This window comes from Suricata suricatta, chromosome 14 (assembly GCF_006229205.1).
Source record: "Suricata suricatta isolate VVHF042 chromosome 14, meerkat_22Aug2017_6uvM2_HiC, whole genome shotgun sequence".
In the NCBI taxonomy this organism is placed as follows: domain Eukaryota; kingdom Metazoa; phylum Chordata; class Mammalia; order Carnivora; family Herpestidae; genus Suricata; species Suricata suricatta.
The window spans coordinates 83,622,409-83,646,216 of NC_043713.1; the positions used below are offsets into that span (position 1 = coordinate 83,622,409).

The following is a 23,808-nucleotide window of genomic DNA, read 5'->3' on the forward strand; positions in this document are numbered from 1 at the left end:
CCGGCGGCGCCCGGGGCCCTCGTGGGTCCCTTTCTTCTTCGAGGCTCTGAGGGTGCCTGGAGATTCGCTGTTCTGCTGCTTCGTTTCTTTCTTTTTTTTTTTTTTTTTTAATAGCGAGGTAGGATTTCAGAATTACTTTTTTCCCCCTTGACTGTGGGGGCAGGGATGGAAAATTACCTGGAGAAAATGGTGGCGAGTGGTATTTTTAAGCACGTAGATCATTCTAGACGCCGAAGTCTGGCCATTCCCCAGAATAAGAACAACCAATTCTTGACATTGATTTCAAATAAATTTCCTGTCCCTGTCTGTATTAAGTGGTTTTTAACTCTTTGGGGGCCTACGAGTCTCCTTGGAGTCTGACAAAAGCCAGCGGCCTCTTCTCTGGAAAATTCACTCTTCAGTCCACATAACTGTACATCTTAGGTCAGTCGGGTATTTAAGAAACGCCTACTGTGTGCCTGGCATGGGTCTGGGCGCCAAGGAGAATGAATTTGACAAAGTTTCCTCTCTTCTGGAGATTGCATTACAATTTTTGGTTCTCCTTCAACCCCTCCAGCCCATCCTCAGGTCTGCCTGAAATGTATCAAATATACTTCTTGGATTAGATGACTAAGGTTTTGAAGATACTGCTTCTTGGGGCTCCGCTTAAATAGTAAAGCTTGTCAATATACATAACATGCCCACCCTCTTCTGCCGTTTTTAATCGCCATGCCTTGCAGAGTTTTTAATTAGTCACAGATCTTCAGGCACATCTGGATCTAGTGAGGAAGGCATCAAACTCTCCGCCAACACCGAAGCGAAACCACACATGCTTTCTTTGCTTCCTTTTAGGGTTAAAAGTGCAGGTGAGGGGCACCTGGCTGGCGCAGTCAGCAGAGTATTGACTCTTGGATCTTGGAGTCATGAGTCCAAACCCCAGGTTGGGCATGGAGCCTACTTAAAAAGAATAAATATTTTTTAATGTTGATTGATCAATAAATTTTTTAAGTTTATTTATGTATTACTGAGAGAGCACAAGGTGGGGAGAGAGAGAAGGAGACACAGAATCCAAAGCAGGCTCCAAGCTCTGAGCTGTCAGCACAGAGCCCGATGCGGGGCTCTAACCCATAGGCCCACAGACTGCCAGATCATGACGTGAACCACTGACGTCAACCAACTGAACCACCCAGGAGCCCCCAAATTTTTTAAAAACTGCAGGTGTTACCCCCCTCTCCAGCTTAACCAGCGCCCCCGGTGATCAGCTTTAGGCTAATTCAACCATCACGGATGCTCAGTGAAATTTTACTCAGAGAATGAACTAATACCACCCTCTCCTGCGCTGCCCCAGGGACCCACTGAGTAGCACTGTCCAATAGAAATATAAACGTGAGCCACGAATATAATTTTCAATTTTTTAGTAGTCACAGTTTAGAAAGTAAAAACAAACTAGCAAAATTGGTCATATATTTAAGCCAATATCTCTAGAACAGTATTGTTTGATTATATAATGAACATAAAGAAATTAAGGTACTTTATATTCTTTTCATCTTCCGGTCTTCAAAACCGAGCATGGATTGTACCCTCATAGTACATCTTAATTCAAACTAGCCACATTTCTTCTTTTATATTTAAAAAAATTTTTAATGCTTTTTATTTATTTTTGAGAGACAGAGAGAGACAGCTGGAGCAGGGGAGGGTCAGAGAGAGAGGGAGATACAGAATCTGAAACAGGCTCCAGGCTCTGAGCCGTCAGCACAGAGCCCGACGCGGGGCTTAAACCCATGAACCGTAAGATCTGACGTGAGTCGAAGCCGGATGCTTAACCAACTGAGCCACCCAGGCACCCCCTCTTCTTTTATATTTAAAAAAAATTTTTTTTTAATGTTTATTTTTGAGAGAGAGAGCGTGCCTGTGAGCAGGGGAGGCGCAGAGAGAAGGAGACACAGAAGCAGGCTCCAGGTTCTGAGCTGAGGACAGAGCCCAACAGAGGGCTCAAACTCACAAGCCATGAGATCATGACCTGAGCCAAAGTCGGATGGATGCTCAAGGGCCTGAGCCCCCAGGCGGCCCTAGACCAGCAACGCTTCAAGCGTGCAGTATCCACGGGAGTTAGCGTTTTGCCTACTGGGCAGGGCAGGGCTGGAAGGGCGAGCTGAGAACTCCTGAAGCAGACACACCTGGGTACTAATCCAGCTCCACCCATTGTTAGCTGTCTGAGTCTTCCGTGACAGAAGAGTCTTGACTCTTGGGGATTTGCCCTATGCCTCCTACAAATGGTCTGGGCTATTCTCCTTCAATATTAATTTTTAACACAATGCTCATCCCCCTCACTTTATTTTTTTAAAGACTTTTTTAAATGTTTATTTTTGAGAGAGACAGACAGACAGAGAGAGAGAGGGAGACACAGAATCCGAAGCAGGCTCCAGGCTCTGAGCTGTCAGCACAGAGCCCGATGCAGGACTCGAACTCACAAACTGTGAGATTATGACCTGAGCGGAAGTGACGCCTAACCGACTGAGCCATCCAGGCACCCCTCATCCCCCTCATTTTAATGCCTGATCATTACCAAAATGTTTTACCTTTTGGAGGTTTTTTCCTTTGATTTTTAATTTTTTAACATTTTATTTATTTTTGAAAGAGACAGAACATGAGCGAGGGAGGAGCAGAGAGAAAGGGGGACAGAGAATCCCAAGTAGGCTTCAGGCTCTGAGCCAGACGTGGGGCTTGAACTCACCAAGCTGTGAGATCATGACCTGAGCCAAAGTTGGACGCTTCGCCCACTGAGCCCCCAGGGCGCCCCTCCTTTTGCTTTTAATTGACATATAAGTAACTTAGCATAAAATTTGCCCTTTAAAATATACAATTTGCTGGGGTTTTTTAAATTTTTTATTTATTTTTGATACAGAGAGAGACAGAGCATGAGAGGGGGAGGCACAGAGAGAGAAGGAGACACAGAACCGGAAACAGGCTCCAGGTTCTGAGCTAGCTGTTAGCACAGAGCCTGACGCAGGGCTCGAACCCACGAACGTGAGATCGGACCTGAGCCGAAGTCGGAGGCTTAACCGACTGAGCCACGCAGGCGCCCCTGCTGGGGTTTAGTATACTCACAGTTGTGCAGTCATCAGCAGTACCTAATTCTCGGATATTTTTGTTACCCCCAAAAGATACCCAATGGCAGTCACTTCCCATTTCTCACAACTCCTAGCTTTAGGCAACCACTAATCTAAATTGTCTCTCTGAAGTTACCTATTCTCGATATTTCGTTCAAATGGAATCACACAGGGGCGCCTGGGGGGCTCAGTGAGTTGAGTGTCTGCCTTTTGATTTCAGCTCAGGTGATGATGTCACCATCCGTGAATCCGAGCCCTACATCAGGCCTCTGTGCAGACAGGTGCTGAACCTACTTGGGATTCTCTGTCTCCCTCCCTCTCTGTCTCTCCCCTTCTCTCTCTCTCTCTCAAAATAAATAAACATTAAATTAATTAAATTAATTTTAAAAAGTGGAATCATACAATATGTGACCTTTTATGCCTGGCTTCTTTCACATAGCACGATGTTTTCAGGGTTCATCCGTGCTGTAACACGTATCAGTACTTTTCCCCTTTTTATGGCTGAATAATATTCCACGATATGGACAAGCTACATTTTGTTTATCTCCTTACCTGTTGAGGTACATCTGGATTATTTCCACTTTTTGTAAAACGTGCTGCTATGAACACGGGTGTGCGTTTGTGTGAACATGTTTTCAATCCTTTGGGATCCATACCCAGGAACAGAATTGCGGGGCCATGTGGTAACTCGGTTTACTTTTTGAGAAACGAGCAAGCTGCTCTCCATAGCGGCTGGGCCGTCCCTGCTTCCGCCAGTGATGGGCAAGCGTTCCAATTTCTCCACGTCTTCACCGACAATTCTTGTTATCTGGCTGCTTTTTTTTTTTTTTTTTAGGCTTTCCAGTGGGTGTAAACTGGTGTCTCATGATTGATTACATCTTCCTAACGAACAGTGATGTTGAACATCTTTTCCTGCGCTTCCCAGCCATATCTTCTTTGGAGACATGTCTATTCTGATCCTTTGCCCATTTTTTATGTTTCTTTTTAACACTTATTTATTTTTGAGAGAGAGGAAAACAGAGCATGAGCAGGGGAGGGGCAGAGAGAGAGGGAGACACAGAATCTGAAGCAGGCCCCAGGCTCTGAGCTGTCAGCACAGAGCCTGACACGGGGTTTGAACCCATGAACCATGAGATCATGACCTGAGCCAAAGTCGGATGCTCAACCGACTGAGCCCCCCAGGCACTACATCCACCTGTATTTCTATCCTTACACCAAAATGGCACTGCTTTGATTACCCTGGCTTGAATTTAGGAAGGGTGAGCACTCCAATTTTGTTTTTGTTTTGTTTTTGGCTATTCTGGGTTCCTTGTATTTCCAAATGAGTTTTGGATCGACTTGTCCATTTTTCCAAGAAAAAAAAGGCAACTGGAATTCCAATAGGGTATGTATTAAATCTGTGTATCAATTTAGGGAGAATTACTATCTGTGTGCGTGTGTGTGTGCGTGTGTGTGTGTGTGTGTGTGTGTGTCTGTTGATTTGAGAGAGAGTGAGCACAAGCAGAGGAGGGACAGAGAGAGAATCCCAAGCCGGCTTCATGCAGTCAGGCCGGACCCACGAACCTTGAGATCATGACCTGAGCCAAAATCAAGAGTCAGACGCTGAACGGACTGAGCCCCCCAGGTGCCCCAGGGCGTTTTGCCATCTTAATTGCAATATTATGTTTTCCAACCCATGAATGTAGGATGTCTTTACATTTACTTGGGTTTTTTCCTTTTAGTTTCAGCAATGTTTTATAATTCACAGTGCTCGAGTCTTGTATTTCTTCGGTTAAATTTATTCCTAAGTATTTCACTATTGAAAATGTTGAATATCTCGCTGTTGAAAATGGAATTGTTTCTTTATCTTTGGATTGTTCATTGCTAATATACGCAAGTACAACTGATCTTTGTGTATTGTCGTGCATCCGGCAGCTTCCCTGAACTTACTTTTCAGCTCTACTAGTTTGCTTATGTGTCTGTATGGTGTCTTTAGGATTTTCTTATGTAAGATCATGTCATCTGTAAAGAGTTTACTTCCTCCTTTCCAAGTGGGATGTCGTTCACTTCCCTTTCTTGCCTAATTGCCCCGACCAGACTCTGAGAACAATTTGGGGGCGAGAGCGCACATCTTTGCCTTTTTCCAACAGAGGGGGAAAGCCGTCAGCGTTTCACCACTAAGTGTGACGTTTACCGTGGCCTTTTCATAGATGCCCCTTATCAAATGGAGAAATGTCTCTTTTTTTAAAAAAATATTTTTAAAATGTTTTTTATTTATTTTTGAGAGACAGAGGGAGACAGTGCAAGCAGGGGAGGGTCAGAGAGAGAGGGAGACACAGAATCAGAAGCAGGTTCCAGGCTCTGAGCGGTCAGCACAGAGCCGGATGCGGGGCTCAAACTCACGAATCGTGAGAGTATGACCTGAGCTGAAGCCGGACGCTCGACTGACTGAGCCCCCCAGGCGCCCTAAGAATTTCTCTTCTATTACTCAGTTTGTGGAGTGTTTTTATCATGAGAGTTGGAATTTGTCAAATGCTTTTTTCTGCATCTGTTGAGAGGATCATGTGGGAATTCTTCCCCTTTATTCAACAAAGATGCACTGAGAGTCTCCTAAGTGTCAGACACTGCTTCCAGGGGACCGAAGGAAGACGGCCACGTGCTGTCAGGGGATGTCCCGTTCTGGGCGTGGTGGCCACATTCGGCATCCCCTCCCCCCACCACTCTGGAGTCAGTACCTCACCCCTCACCTGCCGCTGTTTCTTGCTCTTCTTCAGGGCACTCCGCCTGATGAGCCTGGTTCTTGTCCAGCCTCACACCTAAGCCTTCATTACACCAACCTTGACCCCGTGCGCCAGCGGGCAAGCTTCCGCCCCGCCATCGCCATCGAAGGCCAGCTCACCTCCCCCGCCGCTGAACCGCCCTCCGTTGACGCCCGCTCTGGCGTTTAATCTGGTCCGTGTCCTTCGTGAGTCTTGAGCTTCCCGAAGAAAAGAACTGCATCTTGCACCTTCCAGCCCGGCACACGGGACATTTCGTAAACAGCCTCCATGTGGCCCCAGAAATGAGACCCGTTCTCCTGTCGGAAGGGCTGCGGCTCCCAACCTCTCTCCCGCTCCCAGCTCACTTCCGGGCGCAGAGCCCTGGCTCTCCTCGCTCCGCCGCGACCCCTCACCTGGGACTCGCGGGCTCCAAACAACAGAGCTTACTCTCTCGCGGTTCTGGAGGCCGGAAGCCTGAAATCAAGGTGTTCCCTCCAAGACCCTAGGGAGAATCCTCTGCTCTCCCGGCTGCTGGCGGCTCCGGGGGTCCCTCGGCTTCTGGCCGCCTCACCCCGAGCCTGTCTTCACGCCGTCTTCCTTTCTCCTTGTCGTCTCCCTCCGCAAGAACACTTGTCATTAGATTTATGAACCACCCTAATCTAGCACGATCTCATCTCGAGGGCCTTTTTTAAAATTACTTTTTAAATGTGCCTTTATTTTGAGAGAGTGAGCAGGGGAGGGAGAGAGAGAATCCCAAGCAGAACCTGCGCTTCAGCACCGAGGCCGGACTCAATGCTCAAACCCACAAACCGTGATGACCTGGGCCGAAATCAAGAATTGGCCACTTAACTGAATAAACCACTCAGGCACCCGGCATCTTGAGATCCTTAATTACATCTGCAATGATATCCGGGACCGCCCCCCCCCCCCGCCCCCGCCTCCGAAAGGTCACATTTAATGATTCCAGGTGGACATATCTTTTAGGAGGCCAACATTCAACCCACCACAGCAGGCTTCAAAAAGGATCTGGATTTTTCTCCCTTTCTTCTCTTCCTTTTGTGTCTGAGTTAAAACCCCTAAAAGGAGACGCAAACAGACCTCGTGGCTCCATTAAAAATGTGTCTGTGATGACACTCAAAGAAAACCTTTTAATGAGTGGTTTTAGAATGCTCTAGAATGGTTCCTTATTAGTTTAATGGGCATTTCGCAGGTTGGCTTGCCAGGGAGCAGACCAGAGGAAGTAAGGACACTGGGAAGCCTGGTGAGAGAGCCTGGGATCAATCAGAAGACATTATTTTAGCTCTGGATCCACCATGTCCTTCTTAGCCCTCAGATAGCTTATTTAATCTCCCTGGGCTTTCGTTCCAACTCTAAGTTTGGGAGATTTGATGGGACAGAGCTCTAAGAATTCTGGAAACTCTTAACATCCTGAGAACGCAGAGACAACGCACAGGCCATTTCTCTAATCTCTAAAGCATCAGCCCAGAAAGGCCTCTGCATCATCACTTTGGATCCATTTCCATCACTGGACAACATTCTGGGGCAATCTACTCAAAGAGGGGTGCACCTGCTCCCGGTGGTAGGAAGGGGGACCCTAGGACCGGGGCGGGGGGTGGGGGGATACTAGAAAGTCCATTTACATGGGATTCGCCGTGTACATATCAGCACAGCGGCACACACAGAACTTACAAATAACCTAATCAACGGTGCAAAAGGTATTCTCAGAAAAAAACTTGTTAAATATATGACCTAAAAAAGGTTGGAGGCCGCCGACCCAAGGAGCTGGTTACGTAGGCAGTCTGACTGCCAGACACGTGTGGGCAGCGTCGTGGTCAGCGTATCACAGTTAGTGACTCCAACGTGGTGTATGTCCTCAGGACAGTAAAACTGTACTTGGTTTTATATCAAGTCAGGTTTTGATCAGAGATCTATTCCCAAATTTCAGTTATGTTTCTGCCATTACTCCCCTCTGTAGGCGAGGGGCCCGCAAGCTTCTCCTGCAAAGGGTCAGAGGACCAATTTTGTAGGTTCTGCCATATGGTTTGGCCAAATGGTCTCTAACTATGCACCCCTGCCCTTGCAGCGCTAAAGGAGCCTCACACAATACAATAAAGGGATGGCACGATTGTGTGCCAATAAAACTTTATTTCTAACACTGAGATTTGAATTTCATGTAATTTTCGCATGTTATAAAACGATCTTTTTATTTTTTTCAACCACTTAAGAATGCAAAAACTATTCTTAGCTTGCAGGGTCATTCAAAAAGCAGTGGTGAGCTGGTTTTGACCCCTGGACTGTAGTTTGCCAATCCGTTTTAGACCACGAAGGTTTGCTCCTCACGCTGGATTCCCTGTGGGTAGAACATCGAAAAACAGAGCATGTGAACACCTAAGGGCATAACGAACTAATTTTCATATCCTGACCTCTGAACGAGAAACACAGGCAAAAAATAAACTGTGGGGACACAGAGCTAAACAAAAACCCAGGATTAACGCAGGAATGGAGAGAAAGGTGTAACTTATCCTGCTCTTGGACTAGAGATGAAAACGGGGGGAGTTTTGGAGTCTTACTGCTCTAACCAGCGGCACCTTCACAAAACGCGCCCTTCCCACGAAGGGGTTCGTCCATGCTGTGAAACTCCCTACCATCCTCATTTACTCTAGCTTGGATTTCTCTAGTGACTCAGGGCCTGCGCACCAATCTTTGTTCGAAAGCTCATCTGGCCTGGAACCGATCAAAGGTAAGCATTTTGGTGTTTTTGTTACTAGAAAAGTCACCCTCCAGAGTTCCCCAAGAAAGGATACTGAAGAAACGAAGGCGACGGATGTCCTTGAAGTCGGGGGACAGGATAAGCAGGGGCTGCGGGGGCCAAGTGGTGGGAGTGGAAGTGGCTGCTATGTTCTCATCTGCCTATTGACTTGGGTCACGTGGTATTAGTTAAGCAAACAACTACCCCCAAATGCTAAGTACTCCAGACTAATTTAGCGTTCACGTAGTCCTCCTACCTTTGCATGATACTGTGGCGATTCTTAAATGAGGAGGGTTTGGTGATTTGGGGCCGACCGCAAGGCACTTGCATCTCCTAACCCAATAATGCACTCGATGCCCGGAGTGGGCAGCTTTCAGGAGACGAAGCCAACGTGCCGAGGATTGGACTCTAAAAATAAGCATTTTGCACATTTCTTTTAGCCTCCTTTCTCTCCATAAAGGCCTCCACAGATGGCTTCTTTACATCATGCTCTCAAATGACTAGCTGTTAAATATTCATGCTTATGGAAATTGTACTGTACATACTCCAAACCCCCCGCCAGTTAACATTCGTCTTTGCCATTATCTCCAGGCCCTTGTTCCTGGGCCTTGTCCTCTGTAGAACACAAACCCGGGCACACACATACACACCCATCACAGACACCAACTTTTGCCTCTTTATGACTAATTTGCCTAGAGCAGCAGTTAATTTTTAAAGTTTATTTATCTTGGGGGTGGCGGGGGGGGGGGAGAGAGAGAGAGAATCCCAAGCAGGCTCCACGCCGGCAGCCATCAGCGCAGAGCTCAACCTGGGGCTTGCACTCCCCAAACCAGGAGACCATGACCTGAGCCGAAATCGAGTCAGATGCTTAACTGACTGAGCCACCGCGGAGGACATCTGGGTGCATCTGGAGACATTCTGGGCGGCGGTGACCAGGAGGAGAGCAGTGTGCGCCCCGGGCATCTCGCGGGTAGAGACCCGGGTACTGGCACCCATCCTACAACCAACAGGACAGCGCCTCACAAAGGACGGCCCGGCCTGAGTGTGGGGGCGCAGGGTCACCCGGTGAGGCCAAGAGTAGACCTGATTGAGGACAAAACGCTGCCGGGGAACAAAGTCCAAGCAAACCGGAACTAAACACTGGGGGATGGTGGAGGCGCCAAATGGAGGCAGGCCTCTTCTTATTCAGATTAATACTAAGGTTATACGTTTAAGGGGCGCCTGGGGGGCTCGAAGCGTCCAACTTCGGCTCAGGTCATGATCTCACTCATTAGTTCGAGCCCCACGTCGGGCTCTGTGCTGACAGCCAGCTCAGAGCCTGGAACCTGCTTCAGATTCTGTGTCTCCCTCTCTCTCTGACCCTGCTCACGCTCTCGCTCTCTCTCTCTCAAAAAATAAAACATTATTTTATTTATTTTTTATTTAATTTAATTTATTTACTTTTTTAACATTTATTTATTTTTGAGAGACAGAGCTGAACAGGGGAGGAGCAGAGAGAGAAAGAAACACAGAATCCGAAGCAGGCTCCAGGCTCTGAGCTAGCTGTCAGCACAGAGCCTGACGCGGGGCTCGAACCCACGAACCACGAGATCATGACCTGAGCCGTAGCCGACGCTCAACTGACTGAGCCACCCAGGCGCCCCAATATTTATTTTTTAAAAGAGAGAGTGAGCAGGGTAGGGACAGAGAGAGGGAAACACAGAATCTGAGGAGGCTACAAGCTCTGAGCCCGACACGGGGCTCGAACCCACGAACATGAGATCTGACCTGAGCCGAAGTCGGACGCTCAACCAACTGAGCCACCCAGGCGCCCCTAAAAAAATGTTTTTAATCCTAAATTTCCTTACAGTTTTCAAGCTCGACTTACAAATATTTTTTGTTTTTAAAAGCTTATTTTTTTAACGTTTTTATTTTTGAGAGAGAGAGAGAGAGAGAGACAGTGTGAGGGTCAGAGACAGAGGGAGACACAGAATCTGAAGACAGGCTCCAGGCTCCAGGCTCTGAGCTCTCAGCACAGAGCCCGATGCAGGTCTTGAACCCACAGACCGTGAGATTGTGACCAGAGCCAAAGTCGGAGGCTTGATGGACTGAGCCATCCAGGTGCCCCAAAAGATTATATTTTTTAAGTAACCTTTACGCCCAATGTGGGGCTCAAACCTACAACCCTGAGATCAAAAGTTGCATGCTCTATTGACTGAGCCAGACAGGTGCCCCCTCAACTTAAAAATATCTTAATACAATGTTTGTTATAACGTAGAACACTCCCTCTCACTTGTTTCATTAATATGAAACATCTCACGCATTTGACAGATTAAATCCCCCTGAACATTAGCACCATTTATGAATTTGATTAAATTCCCTTAAGGATTTCAAGTTACAAATGGAGTATGGTTCTCTTAAGCATTCCAAACCCCACAAAGACTCACAAAGAAGCCATATTCCAAATATTAAAAAAGAAAAGCCCATCCATACGTTCCCACCCTCCCCCCGCGCTGCCTTCCTCCAGGACAGCAGTGCCGGCTCCTGGCCCAGGCCACCCACGCTGGACAGAAGCCCACCCGAGGCGGCTCCCAGCTCTGCACAGGTGTCGTCTATGAAGTGAGGGGACTCCAGCCTCACAGGGAAGGCGGCTCATCTTTCTGTGGTGTCTTCTTGTCCGTGCATTCCCCGCTCCCTGGCTTCCCAAGGCCAGTGTGGAAGCGGCCTCCTGGCCAACTGTTCCTCTCTTATCAATGAGCCCCAGAGCTCAGGGGTAGCCAACATGGCGGCCCACCCCCGCCCGCCCCACTCCTTCGGTCAGTCCCCCCCCTCCCCCCCGGGGACATCAGCGTCCTGATGTTGTTTCCTAACGGTCAGGACCGGGATCTTACCTGCTCACTCGTCTGCTGACAGTGGAGGAAGTACCAGTGAGGAATCACTGCTGGGGACAGCACGTGACCCCATGCCAGACACACGCAGCTGATCACACTACTAAATACAGGCACCGACCCCCCCCCCATATTAGACACTAAATACCTTTCACAGCTCCCGAGCAAAGCAACTTCATCTGAGAACTAGGGACTGAAGACCATGAACACAGAGAACACTCCCCCATCACTGACATACAGTAGGCGCTCAACATTCCCTGACAGTTTTCTACGTTAGTTTGTTTTTACATGAGCAGAGCTCAAGTCTTGGACTCACAGCCAGGTGGTTGCTCAAGACCAGGAATGATTTTTTTTTTAATGTGTTATTTATTTTTGAGAGAGAGAGAGAGAGATATACAGACAGACAGACAGACAGCATGAGCAGGGAAGGGTCCGAGAGAGGGAGACACAGAATCTGAAGCAGGCTCCAGGCTCTGAGTTGTCAGCACAGAATCCGGTGCGGGGCTCGAACCCACAGGCGGTGAGATCATGACCTGAGCCCAAGCCGGATGCTTAACCGACTGAGCCATGCAGGCCCTTCCCCCCCAGGAATGATTTTAAACAAGAGCCTTGTGCCTGCCCCCAGCTCCTCCGATGCTGGAGGCTACCCCTGTTCTGTGGCACTGTGCAGGGAAGGCACCGTGAGGGGAGCCGCAGGAGCCCCGCTGCGCTGCCCGCGGGTGCAGCCGTGCCCACGCTTCTTGCTCTAGAGTGCTGGCTTCGGGGGCATCTGGGTGGCTCTGTCAGTTGAGCGACTGACTCTTGATTTTGGCTCAGGTCATGACTTCACGGTTCGTGGGATCAAGCCCCGTGTCAGGCTCTGTGCTGACAGCATGCAGCCTGCTTGGGATTCTCTCTCTCTGCCCCTCGGTTACTCACTCTCTCTCTCAAAATAAATATACTTAAAAAAAAGAAAGTACCGGCTTCCATCCTATCTCTGCTGTGAGAAGTCTCCTAGAATTCAGTCTAAATAAACTGTCAATGTTAAAAAGTCCACACCCCCAAAACGAGGGCTCTCCAGGCGAGCCTGGTGTCACGGACGCAAGTCCAACAGGTGCTCGGCATCCAGATAAAGACACAAAGCGGGAAGAAGTGTATTAGCCAGTTTAATTTATTTAAGAATCTTACAAAAAAACCCAAAACAAAACAAAAAACACAACAACAAAAGAACTAAATACAGAATTTGTTATGCTTCGTGGGCGATCATTTTTTACTTGCGAGGGTAAGCCTCGCTAAATGCAGCCAACACATTTTTATTGCATGAGACCCAAATTTTTAAAGTTACACGTCGAAATGGTCGGAGCAATCATCTCTGGACACGCGGTACTGTGCTGGCCGCGGAGGGCCGAGGGAGCAGTGCAGGGTCAGAGCCGCGCGTCCCCTTCCCACACGGACAGACATTCAAGACAGAGTAGCAATATCAAAAGGGAGATTTAAAACAAGAGAACCAAATAAAAACAACCAAGAGTTTACATCCACCTCTGCTTTCAAGTGGTCTTTGGATGCCATCATACGTGGTCTCAAGACGCACCGAGTCCGGTCGGTAAAGGAGGAATCTGCGCCTACGTACAAAAGTCTCCTTTGCTCCGCGGAGGTAGAACCGGGCAGGAGTTTTATTGCAGAGATACAGCCGGGCACCTCTTCCCACCTCTCACGGTTGATGGGAGATACAAGTGGTTATTGAAAAATAAGATCAGTAGTTTGCAAATTCAGTATAAACCACGAACAGGATGATTTTTCCTAACGGCGGTGAGACTGCAATGTGCTACGTAGAAACCAAGCTCTCTGCCCCCTCGAGTGGAAGTCAGAGAGGCGGCTCAAGCTTCTTTATCCTCTTCAGTGCCACAAATACTGTCATAGCAAGAAAGGCCCTCGCGGGGCAGGGGGTGGGGAGGGGAGGCGGAAGAACGGGACGTCCTCACTGAGGGCCCTGTGGACTGAGCTTCAGACCCGGAGGCGGCCTGACCTGCCAGGAGCACAGAGAGCGGACTCTGCCAGGCTGCGGCCCTTGCTGGGCCCGCACCGAGGGGCGCCCCGGGCGCCACAAGCTCACCCACCCTTGGGCACCAGAGGAAGGGGGCGGGCAGAGTGGGGTTCCTCTCTGACGGGGCCTAATTCAAGACAAGTTAGGTTCCCAAGACTTACCTAAATGTGAACTTTCCCATTTTCAGCAACCCTACCAAGTTCAATAGTGGTAAATGGAACACGTATTGAAAAAAAGGCCCGAGAAATGCTCACAGCGATCTTCCCTAAAAGTTACGGGGAAACATTTCCTTAAAGGTGTAAAATCTTGACCTCCAAACCCAATTCTGCCTCCCAGCTGAGAGGACGACCCTTTTCACGAACCACCCAGGGTCCTTCCTGTTGGCAACACTAACGGTCAAGAACGCCTTAATCCACCTCAGCAGCTAACTCTGTGGCTGATCCAGTCAAGGTCCAGTCACCAGTAGCAGTACCTGGTGGGGACAGCAGCTCAGGGGACCCTGCTGGCCAGTCCGGCCCATTCGCTGCCCCCTTTAGCCTCAGCGCAGCATCAGAGCTGAAGGCCCGTGGAAGGCCCCGCAGCAGCTGTGTCGCTCTCCGGGGAGACAGCTGTTCCTAACAGGACATTCTTCAGTGTCTCCTGTCCAAATGGAGGCCCACATGTACCAGGCTGGTCTCCCCATCTACTAATACCCTTAACAGGTGAGGGCAGCTTACCTGTGCTCTCTGCAAAATAAACTCCTGATTATTCCTGGCAGGTGAATGGTATAGGCCTGACTTGTTTAATTAAAGAAAGAAACTGCAGCAGCAGCAGCAGGCCACAGATCTGGTCTGCAAGGCCCTCTGCTCAGCGGGAGAGCCACGCAGATGAAGGATTTGGTACAGGCCTGAAAAATGGCAAGGGCAGGAGCAAGTCAGGTTACTGAAGAGCTATGTTTGATCCCAAATGCACTGAAGAAGTTAGAGGAGCTTAAAGAAGTCTTGGGAAGAAATTTTTTTATGTGAAAACATCAGGCTCACTACAGCTTCCAAAGAGCAACATAAATGAGCATAACTAGTCATATAATGACAGTATCAGAAATTGCACTCAATACATTCCCCCCAATACAATGCATTGCACACATTAAAAATCCGTAATAAAAATGCAAAACACAATCAGGCATGTTGAAAAATATTAACACAAAACAGACATAGGAATTCTATAGTCAAGATGCAAAACTGAATCCTAAAATATATGAACAAATTCAACTAAGAAGTTTTTCATACTTTTATAGATATAAAAAAAAATTATAAGATGCCCCGTATGGGAAGTCAAGAAAAGAATAAATAGGATTGAAGGGAGGAGGGAAAGAGAAAAAAAAGTGGGCAGGGCCCCAATTTACAAGAAATATTTACATTCAGAATTCAAAAGAACTCAGCATTTCTATATATACACATTTATGTACATATATATAAGTACAGCCTAAAATCAGAAGGTGGGTTTTGGGATCTCACCTCAAGCACTCAGAAAGAAATTACTAGCTAGCATGACTTGCGGGTATCTCTTTAGATGGGTTTCCTTCACTTATGTGCCCTTCAGACGCCGTGTTTGTACTGGATAGTCGGCATCGCATGAGGAACTGTCACAAATGGCTTCTGCTCGCAGCCGGAGCCGCGCCGGGACTGCTTGCCCCGTTCCCGCAGCAGAGCGTGCCCAGCCCTGTGCGTGGGTTATGTGGTCAGCCAGGGAGACCCTGGGCACAGGAAGGGGAGGCAACAAATGCCCCTTGTCACGGCGGTTGCTTTTGCCACTGGGATGCCCGAACTAACCAGACATCTGGCTCCCTGGATCCCAGCCTAACGGCGACTCTTACGTAGCACCATTCTTAGAAACTATCAAATATCACTCAGGTACGTTTTTAAACTAAGAGTATTTACATAGGGACCTTCCTCTTAGGAGCTTATCAAGAAAAGGACCGAAACGGAAAGTACTTTTCCTCTGCTCCGACTTTCATGAGTTGAGATGCACTAACCATTTGTAATCTACCACTTTTGGCCTCGTGCTAAGCTGGGAAGTAGAGGGCAAGGGCAAGGGCCTCCGCCACACAACTGTTAGCACTGTCCTGGTCACGCCTGTTAGAAGTTCTAACCGCATCACAGGGAAGCTAGCAAATGAATGCCCCAGGGGCCAAAGACACCAAACTGCGCCTCTAAAATGTTAGACTCCCCTCGAGCTTGGTAATCTAGAACTTCAACCTTCACAGATGAAGCACGCTAAAATGAAAAGGGTCATAGTTGCAGCTCAAAAAAAGTTCTCAAGTGCTAATTAACTGGACTGGAATAAATATACGTACACAAACACACGACTACGTTGCTTTGGATGCAAGTTCTTGCTAACTTATATACAGATGTACAGAAAAGATATTGAAGAGCAATATAGCAGCAAAAAGGGAAAACTGCTTAGAATATTTACTTTTTGATCAAGTTGTGTTTAAAGAATGCTTTGTTAATACTTCTAGGAATTTACACATTATTGATACCTATCTGGATAATCACACTAAACTGCAGAGAAAGACCTTGTGGTGTGGAGGTTGCTAAGTTAGGGGAACAGTAATTCCCCCCAAGACACCATCTGAGCAGCTCTGGACTCAGGAAGTGAGTGGTTTTCAGCACAATCGACACTGTAAACTCGGAAAACACGAACACGATTTACAATCCAATCTCTGTGCTCAGAGCCATATTGCTAAAAAGGGAGGAGAGGCATTGCAGGGGCCAAACGGACTCCCATCGGGTTCAGCAAGGCCCTGCGGTCAGACGTGGCATTCCGATCCATAAACCCACGGACCTGGTTTATAGGAGTCAGCTGTTGCTAAGACTTGATGTTTGGACAGAGGAGGACCCTGGACGCTGAGCTTCCCAGGCTGGCCGCCCTGAACGTGCTGACTTCGATGAAGATGAGGGCACAGTGGAAAGGTCGTGTGTCCACCCTCCAGAGAGGAGGCAAGCAGCAGACTCAGGTGCCCTGATGGGAGGAGCACAGGCATGGGCACCGCAGCGCCCACGCCCCCCCTTACACCAGCTGCCTTTCTGAGGTCTCCTTTCAGACTTTTCAGAGACCTTCTTTCTGGACCTTAATTTTAAAAGCAAAACAGTGCTGTTCCTCAAAGAACAGAACACACTTATGCCCCTTTGTATCAAGACAGCTATTCCAAGAACCAACACCACAGGAATTGTGCGGGTCAGCTGACCACGTTCGTCTCCCTGGAGGGGCAGGTGTGCTGGGGTTCCCTTCCCCAACTCTACTTCACTTGAGCGTGCGGATGGGTGCCAAGCAGCCACCGGATTAAAACAGAGGAACTAACTGGAAAGTTCTGCTGCAGGTGGGATGGTCTGCCCTTGGCTGCCAGCGGGGTCCAGCGGTCTTGACAGGGAACACTGGCTGATCTTCACACGGATCACTGCCTGAGCTAGAAAGCCTAGACTGAGGATAAAAGTTGCATCCACTTGGCAAAACACGCCAAAGAACAGAGATGGTTCTCAACGTGTTCTTTCAGGTATCAAGAATAAATAAATCCAAAGGAAACTTATGGTAAACTCGACATAAGCAAACTCAGGCTTAAAGAAACACAGGAAGATGAAAGCCCTCGCCTTCTATCACCGAACAGACATCTTGCCTGATTCTGCAAGAAGCTTCAGAAGGGACAAAGGAGAACAATTCCACTTGAGAAACATTCAAAACGACCATCAGCGCACCCCCTCCTCGACTCCACCGCAGCTTGGAGGGGCAGGTTTTACGCCAGAAAAGGCGGCTCCCTGCGTGCTAGGCAACAACCCCTTCTGCAGAGCCCCCCCCCCCCCGACGCTGCCTCTGGAGGGGGGAGGGCCTAAGCAAGAGTCCACTTCTGGTTAGTATAACAACTTTTTATTTGACATCTACAAGACTGTGGGATCTTGCAGCTTTGACCAGGTTTATACAATCTCGTTTTTTCAATAGTGCAACCTGTGCAGGCAAAACAAAGGGAAAGGAAAACAGAAGGAAACAAAAAACCCAATTGTCCCCTCACTTGTTTTCATAAACATCTATTATAGGCGAAACAAAACTTACCCATATTATAGATAAGCATCTATTCACATTTGTACATTACCATTTTTAACAGCTTGAGATAAACTCTACAATGTCTTACAACACATTAAACAATATTCAAGTTACTGGGTAACAACAATAACAACAAGAAATAAACATACAGCAGAAGCCTCAAGTGTTTCCTCATTGTCTAGTTTACAGCTCAAGTACGGTTTCCTTTTTTATGAGTGACAAATTAAGATAATGAAGTAAAAAAAGGTTGTTTGCAAGATGGAAGTCAATTTGTACTTCTTTCTAAAACTATCTTTAAGTTAAGCAAAATGTAATTTTTAAGAAAAGCAGGCTTGTAGCCATTTTTGCAGCACACATTAGGAATACTATTAATACATTAAAATTAACTTTTAAGAGTTTTACCACAAAAAAAATGTATATACTCATTACCTTGACAAGAAACCTGGACCAGGGAGAAGGAGGCGAGGGGTATCCGCGGGGAGAAGCAATACCCAGGTATAAACACTATAAAAATGCAATAACCAATGCTGTACACCTACAAAGGTTTCTCTCCGTTACTTGACTGGTTTTAATCTTGTTTACGCATGCTTTTCAAAGACATGCACTGTCAGAACAAAAACTAAAAAAAGAACCCGAATGCATGATATGCAACCTTTCATTTCATGCTTTAATAAACCTACTGTTCAATAAGTTGGAAAAAGAAACCAATATATATTTTCTATATTTATAGACTCAAAACACATGCATCTGGGGAGAACTCCCACAGCAACTGCATGGATGGACTGCGTTAACCCTGAGCACTGTGTGACACAAAAGTAAAGCCAGTTTGGGAAGTTCCAAGCATTTTTAAACCAATTGCGGTTTGTAGCCTTTCACAAACTCACAGACAGACAGACACACGCGCGCGTCCACACCCCTCTGCTCACCCAAAGTAAAAGCATATGGGAAGTACCATGGGAGAAGCAAAAGGGAAGACATATGTACCACCATCGGCACTGCTGATTTTCAGTTTTGCTATCTATTCCAGGTTTGTCCTTATTCCCAAAAAAAATTAGAGAGAGCACAACTGAAAAAAATTATAATTCTTTGGAAACTGTCCCTGATTTTTATGCAAATGATATGCTTCAACAGCATTTCAGAATACGTCCATGTTGAAACCTGTCTGTTCTTAAGCGTTGCTCAAGCTGGCGATGCTCTGTGGGTGCCGCTGCTGCCAGAGCTGTTTCTGTTGGACCGCAAGCTGTTGAGACTGGTCTGAAGTCGACAGGAGATTTACAAGAGGAGACACACAATTTGCAGGAATGATCAAACCTGCAATTAGAAACAAGAATCTGTCGAGGCCGTGTCCAGGAGAAACCGTACTGTGCTCTACGGCTTCACAGCACATTCCAAATGAAGCATAATTTAAGGGTGACGACGGAGACTCCACCCAAAACGAGGCAGCACGGGGCCACGGCGCTGCTCGCACAGCCCCGCGCACGCGCACGCCTGCTGCAACACCGTCCTCTTGGCGGAGGAGCGAGGACGACGCAGCATCTCTCTACGTACTGTCGTCGCAGCTCCACAGACGCAGGCAAGCCCGACCTTCTTTACCGAGTATTAACGTGCCACCAAGACTCAGGAATGCTTGTGAACTCAACTGCTTAGTGAGGCAGGTGACTCCCCAGTGGGCACACTACAGATGTCAGCAAACCGTGGGAAGTACTTGTCCTCGGTAAAGGACCTTTAACTCCTTCCATGTGTGAACAGGGGCGAGATGTTCCACATGATCTGTGTGTGTGTGTGTGTGTGTGTGTGTGTGTGTGTGTGTGTGTGTGTGGTTTTTGAGAAAACAAAACCTAGGGTTTTGATTTTTAAATGGTGCCAACTAATTCAAATGCAAATTTGTAACAACCAAAAATATTGGAAGGTCAAAAAAAAGGGAGGGTGGGGTCACAGACCAACTCCGCCCCATGGACTGCCAATCTGCAGCCCGTGATACAAAGGAAGGTCGCTATAAATGGAACCACCACGAAGCCACAGGGAGAGTGCAGTGACGACAAATTCCCGCGAGGCCCGCCATGGAGAGGGTGGTGGCGACGGCCAGCCCGGTCTGCCCGTGCGCTCTGCTAACTCCAGGCCCTCCTCTTGCAGTGACTTCCGTTCCAGTCTCGATTTGCTCAATGACTGGAAACTGGTAGACTTGAGACAATCCTGAGCAAGAGGCTGGGCTTAGTCTTTACACCAGAAAGCGCGCACAGACGGCGGCAGTGAGGAAGGGGAGCAAGAATAGCTGAGAGTGGCCTAAAATAAATGACATCATAACTTCAGCCAGAATCAACCACGCCCATTCAAACGCTTACTTTCCATTCAACCCTTTAGGAACATGTAAAGCAAGCTCCACCCCGTTACTGGAACAGATACTGAGTCTAAAACATTAGAAGCAAAGTAAGATAAGGATAGGATCTGATTTTTCCTGAGAGCTCAAACCCCCCAAAATTAGACTCACCCACAATCCGCTGTCCATCCTCTGTTCTTAGCCGAACAATCTGCATTTTCACATTCGTGCCGCTGACAGACGCTAGAACACCCTCCACCTTCGTCCAGACACTCAGCACGGAGCCACACAGCACATAGTACGTGCGGCAGCGAAGACCTATCTCACAAACTAGTCCCAGGCTGGCTTTCTTGCAGTTGCCGCGCCTAGGGCAAACGGGAGAGTGGTATGCGTATGTGCGTGCACAAGTACACACGCACGCACACACACACACACACACACACACACACAGGAGCGGGCTGCAAAGTCCTAGCACAATTTACCTTTCTTCATTTACAGTTTCTTAGATTACACTCTTTTTTGACATACTGGATTATCCTTTCCAATTTAAGATGTCATTACTGTCACTACTGGTTGGTTACGTTTCTAAAATTTCTTTTAGAAAATAATATTTCTGGGGCTTGACTTCCAGTTAGAAGGGTTTATTTACTGGGTTTGATATCCATTTAAACATCTGTCACTTAAAAATTTTTATTTTTAATTAACACCCAAGTTAGTTAGCATATAGTGCAAAAATTTGAGGAGGAGATTCCAGTGATGCACCGTGTGTAACCCCCAGTGCTCATCCCTACCAGTGTCCTCCTTAACAGCCCTTGCCCATTTAGCCCAGCCCCCTTCCCAGCCCCTCCAGTAAACACTTGTCACTTTAACATCTGTTGGTTTATTACATTGATGCTAGTTTATAAATTAATTCTGCCAGTTACTTCTAAAGTATTAAACAATATATTATAAACCATGTAACTGAGAAAGGCCTCAGCAAACAAAAGAACGAAACTTGAATTTTGTTAAAACTGCAGGAAAGGGAAGACATGAATTATAACATTATTTATACAATTCTTCAATAAAATTATCTAATAGTAATTCAAGAGAATACACAGTATTGGGCACTTTTCTTGCTAATACTCAAAGCAGATGTTTTAGAGAGGACTACTGTAAGTTAACTTTAAGAATATTTCATCTTGAAAGCTTTTCCTAATTTTCAAAAGCACTAATTTGCTCTCAAAATGAAAACAACAAACACTGCTCACATCAAGTTTATCTTCCTACATGTGTCTTAAAAGAATAACCCTAGCTAAAAATCTCTGTCCTAGATTCCTTTTCATAAAATGGCCCAAGAGCCCGCGGCCTGCCTCACGAGGGAGACTGGCCCGCGGGCCCGGCGGCCCCCCTCCAGGCCTCGACAACAGTTTTCCGGTGCTGTCGCCGACTGTGATTCCTACAAGTCTCCTAGCCTTAAAAATGAGAGTGATCTGAGACGCCAGCACAGATTTTTTTTTAAAAAAGAGAGAAAGCAAAAAATAAGCAAAGGAATGGAAGGAAGGAGAGAAGGAGGGAGAAAGGGTCGGCTTCACCAAGCTGGGGACAGCCCAGTCCACACTGCCAGACAAAGCACCAGTGATGGACACAGGGGACGCCTACACGGCATGCGGTCCGCAGATGCACACGCGCTTCTGATGGAAGGAAGGAGACGTCCTCACAGCAGATAATCTGCTCACGGACTTCGAGAGACAGATGACTGAAGAGTAAGCCTGTGTTTCAATTAAGTCTTGACTACATTTTGGAAAATACGGTGAGAAACATGAAAATACTAACCAATAAGCATGAGTACAAGTATCTGCAGATGAATTATACTGATCTAACCAGTGGATCAGGGCATCATCTGAGACTACCTGTGAAAATAAGACAGAAATTCCATTGAAACAGGATTGCTTTAAACAAGCCGCTTGCCCTTCCTGTGGTCTCTAAAGTCAACTGACAATCCTCTCTATACAGAAAACCGGGTCCTTGTTACTGGCTGTATTTGAATATCATTCATAAAATCCTGCCATTAGGTTCTTCCTATGTAACAAATGTTTCAAATAGCTAGTTTAATGATAATCGTTGAAACTGGCTAGGAAAAATAGTGATACCAGGTAATACTAAGAATAAATCAGGTATGCTAGAAAGAAAGTATTCATTCACTGTTTCTCTACAAATTGTTATAAAACATAAATATATTTAATGGTTCTATTTTTTGTAGTTATTGCTGGAAGTTTCCTTTTCTGACAACAGAAGCGCTTTCAAATAATCTTGCAAGTTTCTTAAATGGTTGATAACATTAAGACTGGTATGTTAATGTAGCAAAATTTGTTTTCTAAAAACAATTTTTCTATCATCAAACAGGGAAAATTGACAACATGATTTTATATACAGACACAAAGTGCTCCTAAACATAGGTTCAATATATTATTATAAAACAAGTATTTATAGATAATATAATGTACAAATGAAAAAATACCTTCTTATATTTCTTTTTTAGATCAGCATAAATTTCTAATTTGAGTTGTTTTCCAGTATTTGGTCTATAAACTAAGAAAAGCTTCTTTTTTGGGTTCACTTCTTTAACTAAGATGGCAGTTTTCTTGTTGTTCCTTATCTATTAAAAAAAAAAAGTGAGACAGTATGAAGATTTGGATTGCATGCCTTACAATACACGTGTTTTTGTAACTTCGCATCAGCAAATGCAACCGTTTGAAAGACTAGCGCCAAAGCAGCACACGAACCTGTAACCGTGCAAAAGGACAGCAGCTGCTCAGCCACCAGAGTCTCACGAGGTCTCACCAAAATGAAGACTGTTGGACCTGAATTCTGAGGGATGCTCAAAACATAGGTTGAGGGCCAAGATATTTCTTAGGAGGCTGTTTAGAATAAGTTTTAAAGCACAAATGTCAAGTGGAGACAATTTTGCGTGTTCTGGTCCATGTTCTTGCCTCAGAGATCCATGAGGTAGGAGACTCGGGAGGGGGCAAGAAAGGTCTTCACGGGAAAATCCTTTTACCTCTATTATTCTTTTAAGTGTTTTATCATTTTTGAGAGCAAGCATGAATTGGAGGGGAGGGCTAGAGAGAGGGGGGCTCAGAGGGATCCTATGTGGGCTCTAAGCTGACAGCAGAGAGCCTAATGTGAGAGCCTGATACGGGACTCAAACCCACGAACTGTGAGATCATAACCTGAGCCGAAATTGGACACACAACCAACTGGGCCACCCAGGGCCCCCGTTTCTTCTTTTATTTATTTTGAGAGGGGGAGAAAGGGAGATGGTGTGCAGGGAAGAAACAGGAAGGGGGGTGGGGGGAAGGGAATCCCAAGCACATGCCAGGTTATCACCACAAGAGCCCAACACGGGACTCCAACTCACGAACCATGAGATCATGACCTGAACTGAAATCAAGAGTCAGACATTCAACTGAGTGAGCCACCCACGTGCCCCACCTCTACTCTATGTTTAAAATTTTTCGTAATAAAATGTTGTAAGAAAAATTTACTCTCCTTGAAGTTACAATGAAACATAATCTCTAAGATTGTGGTTTCCTACACTCGTCTAGTCCATCAGGGCTGTCTATCCCTGTGCTTGCTGGAGGGTGAATGAAACATCACATGACCTGTGGACAGTAAAGCTACATTCCAAAAAAACCCCAAAATGTTGAGCAAATGATATGCTATATGTAGAAAGGGAAACAATGGATGTATCAGACAAATAATGGGACTTACACATATTTTTAATTATTTTTAAAAAGTTGGAGTTATGACAGAAATCCTAAGAAGAAGGGGAAAGGCCAGTAAGCACAAGGAAAATTAAGATTGGAAAACTAAAGAACGGTGAACAATTTCTACGCAATAATCTCTGGAGCAAAACTAAAGGAAAACGCAAAGTTTCAAAGCAAAGATACTTCCTCAGCCCCTCGACAAAAT

The 23,808-nt window shown here is 46.6% G+C and overlaps 1 protein-coding gene across 8 annotated transcripts in view; it reads right to left on the reverse strand.

Moving 5' to 3' along the window:
- Positions 1–8,004: 8,004 nt before the first annotated feature.
- Positions 8,005–23,808, reverse strand: part of SBNO1 (strawberry notch homolog 1) — a 64,799-nt gene continuing 48,995 nt past the window's right edge. For 6 of the 8 annotated variants that reach the window (XM_029921320.1, XM_029921317.1, XM_029921318.1 and 3 more), the window contains 4 exons: positions 22,355–22,492; positions 21,670–21,746; positions 20,029–20,222; positions 17,348–18,851 (listed from right to left, as the gene is read on the reverse strand). In XM_029921320.1, the coding sequence (XP_029777180.1) occupies positions 18,709–18,851; positions 20,029–20,222; positions 21,670–21,746; positions 22,355–22,492 (552 nt within the window). In that variant the 3' untranslated portion in view covers positions 17,348–18,708. Of the gene's footprint in view, positions 8,178–8,832; positions 8,985–17,347; positions 18,852–20,028; positions 20,223–21,669; positions 21,747–22,354; positions 22,493–22,619; positions 22,755–23,808 lie in introns of those variants that run through there. The other 2 variants (XR_003902342.1, XR_003902343.1) reach the window with 2 other exon arrangements.